General features: G+C 48.0%; 1 protein-coding gene across 5 annotated transcripts in view; it reads left to right on the top strand.

Annotated features, from left to right (window-relative positions):
- CCDC33 (coiled-coil domain containing 33) overlaps window positions 1–15,249 on the top strand; it is a 157,133-nt gene that overhangs the window by 54,930 nt on the left and 86,954 nt on the right. For all 5 annotated transcript variants that reach the window (XM_053403599.1, XM_053403600.1, XM_053403601.1 and 2 more), the window contains 4 exons: window positions 45–154; window positions 4,899–5,000; window positions 7,014–7,105; window positions 8,257–8,377. In XM_053403599.1, the coding sequence (XP_053259574.1) occupies window positions 45–154; window positions 4,899–5,000; window positions 7,014–7,105; window positions 8,257–8,377 (425 nt within the window). The remainder of the gene's footprint in view (window positions 1–44; window positions 155–4,898; window positions 5,001–7,013; window positions 7,106–8,256; window positions 8,378–15,249) is intronic.

Below are 15,249 nucleotides of genomic sequence, written 5' to 3'. Positions count from 1 at the left end.
ATTACATGTGCTAATGAATCTGCCTCCTTTTCTTTCTTTTCCAGGCATTTCCCTGATTGTGGCCGACAAAGACACCAAAGAGATCTTGGCCAAATACAGCATCCCTGTGAAGTACCTGCAACCCTTTCACTACTACCACTGTGCCCTAGTGCTGGTAAGCCACATCCCACAATCTGCTCCCATTATCTGCCTGGCTGTACAACCTTGGGCATATGTACCATTGGCTTCTCAGCCCACGCCTAACTTAAGGTTCAGAAAGGGCAAGTTGTGCCGTCACCATAGGCCTGGACCATTGTGGAAGACATAGATGGTTGTTCACATGTTTGGTTGCTGGCTTCCATTCTCTCTGGCCATTAACCAAGCCGACTGGAGGCGATGGGACTTGGAGTTAAGCCACATCTGGAAGGCTGCAGGTTCCCCAGCTCTGTTCGGAGAGCTGCCTCCTCTTCTGGGAAGCTGCCCACATGCTTTGATGGTTGGGGGAGGCAGACTGGGGTGCAGAGCCTCAGGTCCTGGGGGCCAAATGGGACCCTTTAGGCCCCTCTGTCTGACCCTTGGAGCTCCCCCCAGGCCAAAGCTCAATTACTGTGCTTTGCACACACCCCTCCTTGACCGTTTTTTAGAATATGTCTGCTAATGCCTCTTCTTTTTTGGATGGAGGTTAGAGAGGGGAGTGGGAGTGTGTGCACACAGTTGCCTGCCAGTCCAAGTTAAATGTGGCATGAGTTGCAGTGCCCACTTCTGCCTGTGGCCTCATCCATGACTGGCCTGTGGCCCTCAGACAGTTGCCCAGGCAGGAATGTGGCTCTTAGGCTGGAGAAGGTCCCCACCCCAGGCTTGGATGATCTATGCAAGCAGTCTAAAGGCCTGGCCTGTATGTGCCCTGGTTGTTATCCATCTTCAAAGATGGATAAACAAGTGCTTTACTGTAGGGAGGGGAAAACTGGGATGTGGGTGGCGCTGTGGCCTAAACCACTGAGCCTTGGGCTTGCCGATTGGAAGGTCGGTGGTTCAAATCCCCGCGACAGGGTGAGCTCCCGTTGCTCTGTCCCAGCTCCTGCCAACCTAGCAGTTCGAAAGCACGCCAAAAAGTGCAAGTAGATAAATAGGTACCGCTCCGGCGGGAAGATAAATGGCATTTCTGTGCACTGCTCTGGTTTTGCCAGAAGCAGCTTAGTCATGCTGGCCACATGACCTGGAAAAACCGTTCCCGACTGGACTTAACTGTCGGGGGTCCTTTACCTTTAGGCGTGTCTGTCTGGCCCTCAGGGCTCTCTCCAATTTGCCAGCCTCTCACTTGCTCTGCTTTGCACCCTCCTTGAATATATTTGCCTGGCCTCGAGCTCTGATAGTGCCTCTTGCTTGCCCAGATGGAGAACAGGGAGGGCTGTGTGAGAATATTAGCGTATGTTGTTCCACCTACGGTACTTTTGCTTGTGGATCCACACACCACTGTGGATAAGGGACGTGTGGATGAGCCCTGATTCTACTGCATGGAGAAGAGAAGATGTTGCTGCAGGAAGTTCTCACCTAGCCTCTTCCTTGATTTGCTGTGTTCCCATTTGTTGGGAATTTTTCTGACACAGAGGACTATTTCAAATGCACCATCTGTCTTCTGAGACAGTCTTCTTTTCGCCTCTGGAGGAGGCATCTTTACTTTCCCCGCATGTTGGGATCCAACCTCCTGTTGTTGTTTAGTTGTGCCTGACTCTTCGTGGACCAGAGCACGCCAGGCACTCCAGTCTTCCACTGCCTCCCGCAGTTTGGTCAAACTCATGCTGGTAGCTTTGAGAACACTGTCCAACCATCTCGTCCTCTGTCGTCCCCTTCTCCTTGTGCCCTCCATCTTTCCCAACATCAGGGTCTTTTCCAGGGAGTCTTCTCTTCTCATGAGGTGGCCAAAGTATTGGAGCCTCGGCTTCAGGATCTGTCCTTCCAGTGAGCACTCAGGGCTGATTTCCTTCAGAATGGATAGGTCTGATCTTCTTGCAGTCCATGGGACTCTCAGGAGTCTCCTCCAGCACCATAATTCAAAAGCATCAATTCTTTGGCGATCAGCCTTCTTTATGGTCCAGCTCTCACTTCCATACATCACTACTGGGAAAACCAGAGCTTTTACTATACGGATCTTTGTTGGCAACCTCCTAATTCCAGGCTTACACACTACATTCTGCAGCAGCCTCACTCTCAAAAAAGCGTTTTGTTGAAGTTCACTGGGGTCAGGCCCAGGAAATCTTTATGCAAAGGCAATAATCCGTGATGGGAAAATGTTTCAGGTTTTCAAAGCCTGAGAAGTCAGAAGCATGTGCTCGAGTAAATGTGGTAAGCCAGAACCCTGGGGTCCCTTTAAGAGAGGGGAAGAGCCATCATCTGCTTTGCCTGGGTTTGAGCTTTGACATCTCCAGGTAAGATGGAGGGAGACCTCTTGTCTGAAACCCTGGAGAGCCATTTCCAGTCAACACAGATCAAGCTGGTCTGAGCCAGGCTGCATTCACATGGCAGTTTACAGTCAGGGGAAAAACAATGCTGCCCAGGGTTGTAAAGACTGCGGAAAGAATAATTGGGTGCACTCTTCCCACCTTGGATCAAATCTATGCTTCCAGGTGTCATAAGAAAGCGCAGGATAGTGCACATTCTGGAAATGATCTCTTTCATCTTATGCCTTCTGGAAGAAGGTAAAGATAAAGGGACCCCTGACCATTAGGTCCGGTCGTAACTGACTCTGGGGTTGCAGCGCTCATCTCGCTTTATTGGCTGAGGGAGCAGGCGTACAGCTTCTGGGTCATGTGGCCAGCATGACTAAGCCGCTTCTGGCGAACCAGAGCAGCGCACAGAAATGTCGTTTACCTTCCCACTGGAGTGGTACCTATTTATCAACTTGCACTTTGACGTGCTTTCGAACTGCTAGGTTGGCAGGAGCTGGGACCGAGCAACGGGAGCTCACCCCGTTGCTGGGATTCAAACTGCCGACCTTCTGATCAGCAAGCCCTAGGCTCTGTGGTTTAACCCACAGCGCCACCCGCGTCCCCTTCTGGAAGAAGGTACAGGGTTATAAAGACTAGGACTAGCCACCTGAGAAACAGTTTCTATCCAAATGCGATTTCGGTTTTAAATGCAGTATAAGGTAGTCTCTGTGGGAGTATATTGTATTGTTGGTTTTTGAATGTCTGATGCATATTTTTTCAATTTCGTTGTTCTGTATGGGACAATGATAATAAAGATTATCGTATCGTATCGTATTCTGTTTTCATGACTTTGCCCTAACTAAGCATAAGAACATCATATCAGCCTGCTGGATCAGGCCAAGGGCCCATTGAGTCCAGCATCCTCTTCTCACAGGTCCAGCCACATGCCCACTATGGGAATCTAGCAAGCAGGACCCAGTCACAAGAGCAGCCCTCTTCCCTCCTGGGGCTTCCAGCAACTGGCGCTCAGAAGTGTTGCTGCCTCCTTCTGTGGAGGGCAGAGCAGAGCCATGTTGGCCATAGCCAACAATAGCTTTATCCTCCAAGAACTTGTCTACTCCTCTTTTAAAGCCATCTAGGTTGGTGGTCATTGCTGCCTCCTGTGGGAGGGAGTTCTGTGTTAGTACTCTGGGAAGAAGCCCTTTCTTTGAACTGTCCTGAACCTCTCCCAACTCTGTTATGCAGTATCCTTTTTTAGGTGAGACAACTGGAACGGAACACAGTGAAGCCCCTTCTGGAACCATAGTAGAATATAGTACAAGTTTGGGACTCTTTTCCGCTTTATGTGCTTCCAGAAGAAAATCCATATGGGCCCCAAAGTCCTACCCTCACAGCACCCCTGAACCTGGGACCTTTGGAACTGCTCCATTGGGGAGGATGGGGGCCCTCCTTGCCCATCTGCCCTCAGCCAGCCCCCACCTGCCTGCTGCCTACTTACATCTGGTCCAGGGGATAGCAGTGGCTATCAGTTTCTTCCTCTCCCCTGACTCAATTGCCGTCCTTGTAGGGAGGAGGAGGGGGACAAACCTAAAATTCATCAGCTCTGGGTAAGAAGTGCTTGTCTTCCTCTGCCTCAGAAGGAACCGCTGCATCCTGAGCAGGGGGGAAGGAATTCTGTATTTTTGTGAAGGTTTCATGCAGCGCAGCATGTAACGCCTGTTAATTTCCTCCCTCTCTGCATTAAAAACCTGACCTTTATTCCATACGCCATTTCCCCTCATTTGAGCAGTGATTTTTAAGGAGAGTGCTTGTATTGATGAGGTAATAATGATTAGCTGTCTTGTGGTGTGATTGCTCCAAAGTCCATTTGCAGACTCCAGTGGCCCCAAGATTAGCTTTCCATGCGGTTCTTTGTGTTTCTCCGGCTGATTTATTCATGATCCCAAACGGTCATCCAAAGCTGCTGGCGGCCCAAGCATGGCTGCTTTACTCACATTTAAGAATCTGTAGGGGGTCACCATTTTGTGGCAAGTCTGCTTATGTGTTTGGGTCAATGGGAAGAAAGGGCAGCCCCTCGGTGTTTGTGCTAGGAACTGTAGTGGCACTGGGAATCATAGCTCTGTGAGAGGCAGACTACAGTTCCCAGGACCCTTTGGGGGAAACAGTGTGTTTTAAATGTATAACGTGTACTCAGCCCTCGCCTCTTTTCTCTGCTGATCAAAACATTATTTACTTTTCCCACAGAGGTTGGTGGCAGGTCTTCCTGGGCTGCGAAATGTTTAAATGCCAAAGGGGAAAGATTGACGACATTGATCTTTCTAGACAGGGCACTCCGAGGACAATGGGCTTTAATTATCAGTGCCTGCTGTTATGGCTGCTCAGGGCCAACACAGAGTAATCTGGACTGTTGAGAAACTCTTGGTTTGTTGCCTCATTTGCTCGCTCTCTTTCCATTCCCATTTCACCTTAAGCATTTCGTTCTTTCCCAAAAAGCCTAGGAAGAAGGACACAGCGGGGACCAAGCTGCATATCACCATAATCCGTAAAGGCAGTCTCATCCCCCGCTACCCTGGAATGAATTACACAGGCTTGGAGGTAAGACTCAGGCCGGCAAATCCAAAATGGTGGGCGAGGTGGCATTGGCGAGCTTTGGGACCTCTGAGGAGGTGAGTGGCACCAGGCCAGTGCCAAGACCTTTGGGGTCATATGCCCCGCAAGTGCCTGCGGCTGCAATCCTGTTTCTGCTGACCAAATGGATTGGCGACAATTTCAGAACATACAAAGGTGGGGAATTTTCACACAGCATGTGGTGACTTTAAATGAATGGAAATGAATTAATTAAGAAAGGTGTTGACTTGCTGGAATATGTGCAGAGGACAGTGACTGAGATGATCAAGGGTCTGGAATGGATGGATCCTTTCCCTTCCTACCTCCTTTCCTCTCCCAGTTTCTATCCCTGCTTGCTGGAGATCCTGTCTCCATTAATTTTGTTGTATTGGTGGAAATGAGAAAGTGAAGGAATAGGAGGAAACTCTCCTCCATCAGGAATGATTGTGGTTCCTCCCCCCTTTTAAGGTACCTTTTTATATTAAAAAAAACCCCTTAATATTGTTACATAGCACCCCAGTCTCTGAGCAGTGAGAATTTCCAGGGGTTCCAGCACTCACTCTGGGTTTTGTCTCCTTAGAAGGAAGGTCGGTGGAGACTGTGGTATCTTTAGGATAGATTGGGTTTTTTTGCAAATATATACAACCTGAGCATAACATGGAGGGGCTCACAGCACAAATCCCCCCCCCCCCCCCGATTCTGCTCCTCCGTTAGTTGCAGTTGGCCATGTTGGCTGGGGCTGATGGAAGCTGAAGCCCCAACAATATCTGGAGGATGCCACTTGATCAGGAGAGCTTAACGGGGAGGAAGACAATATTACAGATGACAGGGAATAATACTGGTACTGGTGATAGTAGCTTCATTGATGCATAGGAAACTGAGGTGGTGCCCCAGAAACCTGATAAAGTTCTTGAAACTGCAAGAAGAAAGGGAATGACTCGTGGTTTCAGTTGTCTCTATACTAATACTCAGAGTATGGGAAACAAGCAAGATGAATTTGAACTCTTGATGCAAAGTGGCAAATATGACCCTAATAGGCACTACTGAAACCTGGTGGGATGAGACTAATGATCGGAATGTAGAAATTGAGGGGTATAACCTGTTCAAAAGGAACAGACCAAGCAGGCAGGGAGTAGCATAAAGAATATGTTCACTTGTGATGAAATTCATGACCTGGAGCATGGAACACCATGGAAAACAGACTGAGGGCATACGGGTAAAAATTGTAGGAGAGGGAAGCAACAGGGACCTTACAGTGGTGTCAGCTATGGACCGCCAAGCTAGACTGAAGACTTGGATGATGCTTTCCTGGAGCAGATTGCCAAACATTCAAAAAGGAGAGATATAGTAGTTAAAGGAAACTTCAACTGCCCTGATATCTATTAAACTCTGCCAAGAATATAAGGTCCAACAAATTTCTCCCTTGCCTCACTGACGATTTCATTTTTCCAGAAGATGGAAGAAGCCACAAGGGGATTGTCTGTCTTGGACCTGGTCCTCACCTACAGGGAAGAACTGATTAATGATTAATGAAGTGGAAGTACTGTAAACCTTGAGAGGTCCTCTTGGGTTTCATGACCCAGAGGCAAGGGAAAGCTGAGTGTGGTTGGACATGCACTCTAGACTTGAAAAAGGCTGGTTTCAAAAAGCTTAAGGAACTGCTGGGTGAGATCCCATAGCTAGAAATACTCAAAGAGAAGGGAGTAGAAGATGGATGGGGGTTTCTTAAAGGTGAAATATTGAAGGCACAAAGCAGACAATTCTAACAAGAAAGAAAAGTGGGAGGCATCTAAAGAAACCAGTGGCTGCATAAGGAGCTTACAGATGAGATGAGATGTAGGAAGGGAATACATAAGAAATGGAAGAAATAAGAAGTTATGAGAAGTCAAAGATGCTAAGAGGTAACATTTAGGGCAGAAGTGAGGGGAAGGGTTGATGACTGTGGACCTGTGTTAAGAGCAGAACCAGGTCTTTAGTAATCATCTTTCTCTCTGATTTCAGGTATTCCTCAAGGGGATCAATGAGCCTCTGGAACAACCTGACGGCACTGTCTTAGCTATTGGCCGGATAGTGAGCAACGTCAAAGCTTACATGTAAGTGGGGAGAAATCACAACAGGCTGCTAAGAATAGAATCAAAGAACTGTAAAGTTGGAAGGTACCCAAAAGGGTCATCTAGCCCATGGGTCGGCAAACTAAGGCTGAATCTGGCCCAATTGCCTTCTGGATCCAGCCCAAGGACAGTCCAGGAATCGCCACGTGGATCTGATTCTGATCGTTCGGGCTGCACCATTCCCCCCTCTCCCTCACACACCACAGCGGCGCCTCCTCCCTCCCTCCTCCTGGCTTCTCCCCGCCCTGCCTAGAGGAGGAAGGAGGCTGGGCTTTCTCGGTGCCAGCAGCAGCAGTGCTCGAGCAGCCGCCATTTTAAGCAGCCCCTCTCCAGAGCCCTTTCGTGTGCTGCACATCGTCCCTCATTCATTCCCCCCCAAAAAATATAGTCTGGCTCCCCACAAGGTCTGAGGGACAGTGGACCGGCCCCCTGCTGAAAAAATTTGCCGACCCCTGATTTAGCCCAATTCCCTGCAATGCAGGAATTCCCGCTAAAGGCACATGAAGTGGGACGGGATGGGACAGGGCAGTCCTATACATAATCCTAAGCATCTTTGCACAAGAGGACATAGATTCTGCCTTAGTGCAGATCCTACCAAACATCCCCTGGTGAGCGAAAGAGAGCCACTCTCGGTCAATGTAGGCAATACTGAACTAGTTAACTTGAACTTTCTGAACTGCAGTTGTCCAGAAATGAAAAACAAACCAAAATGCAGCCATTCGTCAGAAGTCACGCTCTCCCAAATATCGCAGTGCAGTTCTCCAGCCTAGTAGTGTTGGCAAAAATGCATATACTGAGATAACGTGTTCATATGAATGCACGTATCGTGACTATAGCACACAAAAATTCGTTGTATTGGGGGAAATTGCTCTGCCAAGATGTGCATATTAGATGTGCATCCAAAAAGTTGTGTGTTAGGAGAAATTAGCACTAAAATGCTGGTGGATTTTTAAAAAGCAAAGCACAGTGAATTGAAGGTGGAAGGAGCAAGAGAATTTGCAATGGACAGACTTTCCCACCCTTGGGCCTAGAGTTGTGTTGTCATTCTTGGACATCTGGCAATACATTTCTGAAGGTGTAGCTGCAAACAACCCCGATAATTCCAGTCTCCCCCTCCCTTCCTCCCTCTCAAGGAAAGAGATGAAGGCCCGGCCGCTTTATGGTCACCCGGTCCCAGAGAAGGACATCACCTTCCCAGATCCTCCAATGGAGGCTTTTGAGGTCCCGCAAGTCACCAACCAAGGACACCCGCAGGTAGTAGCCAAGTGTCGCTTGAAAGTTTTCTGCCTTGGGGAAGGACATAAGGAGAGATGGGGAGGCTGCTGGATCAGGCCAATGGCCAATCCAGGCCAGCATCGTGTTCCCACAGTGGCCAGCCAAAAGTATCCAGAGGTGGATTTAGGGCAGCACAACCAGTTCCTCCACACTGGGCGCTGAGCAAAGGAGGACACGGCAGAGCATCACACAGAATGCAAGGGCAGAAGTGGAGGGAGCTGGATTTTGGCCTCACACAGGGCACCACTGAAATCTAAAAGACCAAACCCACCCCTGTGCATGGCCCATCTGTCCATTCAGCCATATCCATATAGCCTGCCTTCTTTCCTTCCTTCCTTCCTTCCTTCCTTCCTTCCTTCCTTCCTTCCTTCCTTCCTTCCTTCCCTCCTTCTCTCTTGCTCTCTTGCTCTCTGAGCTTGGGGCTGCACAGAAAGAGGTGGAGGCCCCTGCCTGGGGCCCATTGCTAGTGGGTTGCACAGTTGCATTGCAGAGGGTTGAATTGCTCTCCCCAGCATGAGTCAGGCACAGCAGGAAGAAATGCTGGTGGAGGGCCCTGAGTGTGCTTGCTTTGTTTGTTTTTGCTCTTCATCCACTTTGGAATTAGAGGGAGGATTTCAGGCTTGCTCACAGTACCTATCCCCATTTTCAGTTCCTCCAAAGCCTCTTCGTGGACCACATCTACTTTACCTCTTGCATCCCTTCCTGCCAAGATGAAGGAAGCTGCCATCCAAAACAGATTCCTTTTGGCTCCTACAGCTTAAGAAACAGCCCCTCAGGGGATGAACCAGTGGGGAGGGGGGAAATTAGCCTAAAGAGGAAGACATTTGCAGCCAAGTCCCATCAAAAGGGGGTTCATCCTGATTCAGCTGACAGCCTCTTTGATGAGGCCTGGTGCCAAACAAAGCTGGCAAAAAGGAGGCAGGTTTGGCGGCATAAATGATTTAGCAGAGCCATCTGGGCTGAGAAAATTTATTCCTTTCGTCACATACACCCTGTTAATTTTCTTTAAAAGCCCTGATTGAATGTTGGTTTTAGGGAAGGCTTTTCAATTAAATGGCCCAGTGGAACTGGCCAGTCTCCCTTCTCAGCTTTTTTGCAGATTTGTTGTGTAGTATTAGAAAAAGCTACCTTTGCACTGATTGGCAGCAGCTAACCTGGGAGAAGGTAAAGGGACACGGGTGGCGCTGTGGTCTAAACCACTGAGCCTCTTGGGCTTGCCGATCAGAAGGTCAGTGGTTCAAATCCCCATGACGGGGTGAGCTCCCGTTGCTCTGTCCCAGCTCCTGCCAACCTAGCAGTTTGAAAGCATGTCAAAGTGCAAGTAGATAAAGAGGTACCACTCCGGCGGGAAGGTAAACGGTGTTTCCGTGCAGTCTGGTTTCCGTTGCGCCAGAAGCAGTCTAGTCCTGCTGGCCACATGACCCGGAAAGCTGTCTGTGGACGAGCGCCGGCTCCCTTGACCTGAAAGTGAGATGAGTGGCGCATCCCATAGTCGCCTTTGTCTGGACTTAACCATCCAGGGGTCTTTACCTTTCTTTTTTATCCTGGGGGAGAGCCCTTCTCCAGCCTAAGCCAGAGACACCATGGATTGCACCTCAGTCCCTTCTGCATGCAGTGCGCTCTGTCGCTGAGTGGGAATAGAGGAGAAATTCCATTCAGTTTCCATTAGAAGGCAAGCGTATCTAAGCCACCCTTTCAGAAATAATGCACAGGTGGACACATATAAACATCCTTTAAAATTCACACCTCTGAGTGCAGTTCTTCATTGGTCTTACCCTCTAGAGCAGGAGAAAACAAGCTTGCTCCATCCTCCATGTGACAGCCCTTCAAATATTTGAAGATGGCTATCATATCTCCTCTCAGTCTCCTCTTTTCTAGGCTAAACATTCCCAGTTCCTTCAATCATTCCTCATAAGACTTGATTTCCAGACCCTCGATCATCTTGGTGGCCCTCCTCTGCACAACTTCCCGCTTGTCAACATCCTTCTTAAACTGTGGTGCTCCAAACACACACGGTGTGGACAATGCTGCGCTTAACTCAGTATAAGTCAGCCTTCTACATTCCTATGCACCATGCTCCTCCATCTTCAGAGGGGTATACTTTGAATTCAGTCAGCATAACACAGAAGCCTCTGCCAGGCCATGACTTTAAGAACAGGAGAAACAGCTAGGAAGGAAGAAGAGGTTTTTTTAAAAAAAAAAGTTTATAAGTTATGTGACTTTGTTTCTCAATTAGAGCCTTTTACATTTTTTTTAATGTATTGTGATATTTTATACATTGTGACTTGCTGTTGTTTTTATTGATTATACCTTAGTAATGGTTTATTGTAACTTCTGAGAGTGAATTTCTGTTTAGTTGTTATTTGATGCTACAGTGGTACCTCGGGTTAAGTACTTAATTCGTTCCGGAGGTCCGTACTTAACCTGAAACTGTTCTTAACCTGAAGCACCACTTTAGCTAATGGGGCCTTCTGCTGCTGCTGTGCCACCAGAGCACGATTTCTGTTCTCATCCTGAAGCAAAGTTCTTAACCTGAGGTAATATTTCTGGGTTAGCGGAGTCTGTAACCTGAAGCGTTTGTAACCTGAAGCGTATGTAACCCAAGGTACCACTGTACTTTGAGAGTTAATTTTATTGTCTCATATTATATTCTCATGGATCATTGAGTATTACTTTGTTTGATAGGTTGTTTAGCTTCCAATCATATTTTTTTTTGTTATGACTCTTTGTATTGGATTGGATTGTTATAAGATGCCTGGTCTTTGCTGTATATTTTGTTGTTGCGTCAGGGTGACGCTGTGGTCTAAACCACTGAGCCTAGGGCTTGCCGATTGGAAGGTCGGCGGTTCGAATCCCTGCAACGGGGTGAGCTCCCACGGTCCCTGCCCCTGCCCACCTAGCAGTTCGAAAGCATGTCAAAGTGCAAGTAGATAAATAGGTACCGCTCCGGCGGGAAGGCAAACAGTGTTTCCATGCACTGTTCTGGTTCGCCAGAAGCGGCTTTGTCATGCTGGCCACAGGACCTGGAAGCTGTCTGCAGACAAACGTCGGCTCCCTCAGCCAGTAAAGCGAGATGAGCACCGCAACCCCAGAGTCGCCCGCGACTGGACGACTTTGGTCAGGGGTACCTTTACCTTTACCTTTTTGTTGTTGTGTCAGCTTGCAAACAGCCTCATGTGTAGCAATACACAATGCACAATCTGCAATTGTGCAATACAGCAATGCACAATCTGAATGTGAAATGAAATGAAATGAAAAATGCAATGAATATGCGCAACAGTGCTGGAGGGCTATTGCCAGGTTCTGGGTTCCAATCCTCGCCACTTCCAGGTGGGGCTGCGACTCTTCTCAGCCTGAAACTCTGGAGAGCTGCTGCCAGCCAGTGTAAACCATACTGAGCTCGATGGACCAAGGGTCTGACTCTGTATGAGGCAGCTTCCTCACTTTTGGTTTCCTTACAGGAAAGCCAGTGATTTTGTTTCTTTTCCCAGGGCAGGCAGGGCGATGTCTTCATTTTAGCCTTGGGATCAGACTGATCCGTAATGGGAGGTTGGGGTATTCTCTTCTTAAGGGGCAACTTCTGAAAGCTGCTATCTCTTATTTAGCCTCAGAAGCAAGAGGAGGATTTAGAGAAGCAAAAGGCAACACCTCCACCCCCAACCCAGTGTGGTTTGCTTTACATACCATAAATCATGCTTGCCGCACACAGGGTTGCATTTAGCAATTGAATTACAAATTAATCCGCGGAGGGAATTGAACTGTCATGGTGTTTCCCCCCCTCCCTCCCCCCTCCCTTCCCTATGTGCTTTTTGGCAAGCCATTTAACTCCTTGGTGCACAACATGGGCTGAACATACTTATGGCTAGAGGGCATGCAGTGGGGTCCCTTATAAATAGAGTACAGGGCACAATTAGCAGTCCAAACATTGCGCTCCTTGCATGAGTTTTGGAAATAGTGGCCAGTTTTACTCTAAGCTTTGCTCCAGGGGAGCTGAACTTAAAGTCCCTTTCTAAAGACTGTTGTTGCGCCTCTTGCATTCTGTAATGGCAAGCCCAGCCCACCTTTGCCATCTCTGTGTTTTTTATTCAGTGCATGGGGTGTGTGTTGGGATTGAGTCTGCATGTGCTCACAGTGCCCTCCCCCAGCACATTCAGCCCCCCAACCACCCTGGAAATATGCTCACTGGGGCAGATTTGCATATACAGTGGTACCTTGGTTTGCAACCGTTTTGGATTACAACCATTTTGGATTTGTTATGGTAAAATCTGGGTGCGAGGCTGCTCTGCCACCCAGCTCGTCGGACCAAGTAAGTCCGCGGGTCCCTGCGGAAGAAAATGAGCTCAGCCGGACAGGAGCAAACTGCAGAAGATTCAAGTTTATTGCGCAACAGGTTCAAGGCAAGATTGAACCGCGAGAAAGGGGTGACATAAACTTTTGGAACTTCCCTCCATGCCCCAGAATACAGTGCAAAACACATCCCAGTTACATCATGAATACATTAAGAAGAGGTTGGGTTACACAGGATTAACATATGGAGGAGGGAGGGGGGAATATGCAGAGCTGGAGATATGCGCAGATAAGCACATCCTGATGAGAAGACAATGGTCCATGTACTGGCATTTCCTGGAGGAAAGGCTTGGCAGAGTGATTTGACAGGATTAGGGTCTTGACACCTTGCTTGAGGGATTATGGAGGACAGGGGAGGTGTGATGGAGTCCTAGAGAAATTGAGCAAATTGGCACGTTGATTTTCTATGAATTTTATAGATTTTAGTCCCTTTTGACATTGACAATTGGAAATAAATTGATATATTGTAGCGAAGAAGAAGGTGAAGAAGACATGCCCCCCCCTTCCGTATCAGATTACAACCACATCAAACCCTGAAGTGTATGTCCCTTTTTTTGGATTACAACCAATTTTTTGGGGGGAGGCCCCATTGGCGAAAGGGCCCCTTGGGTTACAAACTGTTTTGGTTTACAATCATACCTCATGTTACGTTTGCTTCATGTTACGTTTTTTCAGGTTGCATTCCGCGGCAACCTGGAAGTACCGCAAAGGGTTACTTCCGGGTTTCGTCACTCACACATGCGCACAAGCACCAAATCCCGCTTCGCGCATGCGCACAAGCACCAAATCGCGCCGCTCACCTGCACAGATACGGCGCTTCAGGTTGTGGGCTTTTCATGTTGTGAACGGGCCTCTGGAACGGATCCCGTTTGCAACCAGAGGTACCACTGTACAACCGGACCTCTGGAACGGATTATGGTTGTAAACCAAGGTATCCCTGTAGTTAAGTTCAGTCAGAGAGGAGCTCAAAGCCCTCTAGAGAGGCAGTGTGGTGCAATGGAGATTAAATGAGTGGAATAACCGTGCACACCACATTGAGCTCCTTTGAGGAAAAGGTGGGATAGAAATGCCATGAATCATCATCATAACAATATTGTTTCACAAAGTGTGAAATAGGTAGAGTTAGCATTTGGTTATAGGAAGCAGATAACTCCCTTGTTACAACAGCTCCGCTGGCTGCCAGCCTGTTTCCAGGCACAATTCAAAGCACTGGTTTTGACCTGTGAAGCCCTACATGGCACAGGCACAGGCATTCCCTCATACTTACCTGCCTGGGCTCTGAGAACTTTTTTGTGGGGGGCTTCTCTTGGTCCCCCCACCCTCACAGGGTCTCCTGGTGGGGACACGGGAGAGGGCTGCCCCCAGGCAACTTTGGAACTCCCTCCCTAGAGAAGCTAGACTTGGCTTTCTCCTTGCTGTCCTTCTGCCGGCAGGTGAAATCCCTTTTCCAACGGGCTTTTGGGAACTGGCTGCTTTTAATGAACGAGATGGTGCTGTTATGCTTTTTATTGCAATTATCTGTATGCCAAGGCTTTATAAGAACAACAGAAGCAAGTGGTAAGAGAAAGAGCCATGGAGATCTTGTAAACCGCCTTGTGCCTAGCAATGCAGGAAGGCAGTATACAAATCAAAAGTGAAATGGAAATTTAATTTGTGTTAGTGTTTAATTGTGTTTTAATGATTCCCCGCCTCCTAGGTTTTTAGCTGCTTCTGTTTTAGCTGCAAGGTGCCTTGAGCCCCTGTCTGGGGAAAAGGCAAAACAACAGTAATAATAACTGCCCACCTTTCATCTGCTCCCAGATGAAGGTCGGAGGGGAGAGGAGAGAGAGAGGGGCTTCCATGGTCCCCCCCCCCCCCGTTAAAAGGCTGATCGATGCACTTAGTTCTCTGGATCTCTGAGGGAAGGCTGAGCTCTGCTTAGGGAGGTTAATGGCTTTCCACGGGCGAATCTTATGTGGCGGCTAATCAGCTTCGATCCTTCTGCCACCCCAGCAGTGCCCCCCCCCACTGTCACTCTGTTGACTCTGTGGTCAAGTTGAAATGGGCATCTCTCCTCTCAGGGTGCTGAGGGGAGAGCAGCCAGTGCCCAGGTTAAGCCCTTCTGAGAATGCTTCTGCCTAAATAAAATAAATTGGAGTTCTTGTTATTAAATATACCAAGAAAAAAGCACACCAAGAACTCAGGCCAATGTAAGTTTCAATAGCAGGAGTGGTCCCTACTCGCAAATCAATAGTCAATAGCAACAAAAACTAATCCATTCAAAAGTATGTATTCTGACAAGGATTACAAACTCAAATAGAGATTGCAAACTCTAACAGAGATTACAAACTCAAACTCATAAAAATATGTATAACACAATAATTCATTACAGAATTAGAGATAAGAGTTTATGAGTAGAGCAAAGTTCATGTTAGTCCAGATTCGTTGTGGAGGTCTTAGTTTCAATCATTGAACAGAAGTCAGAAGTCAATTAAGTTTGAAGACTTTCAGATAAATATATCCTG

Source organism: Podarcis raffonei, chromosome 9 (assembly GCF_027172205.1).
Source record: "Podarcis raffonei isolate rPodRaf1 chromosome 9, rPodRaf1.pri, whole genome shotgun sequence".
In the NCBI taxonomy this organism is placed as follows: Eukaryota; Metazoa; Chordata; class Lepidosauria; order Squamata; family Lacertidae; genus Podarcis; species Podarcis raffonei.
This window is presented reverse-complemented; position numbering and strand designations above follow the sequence as displayed.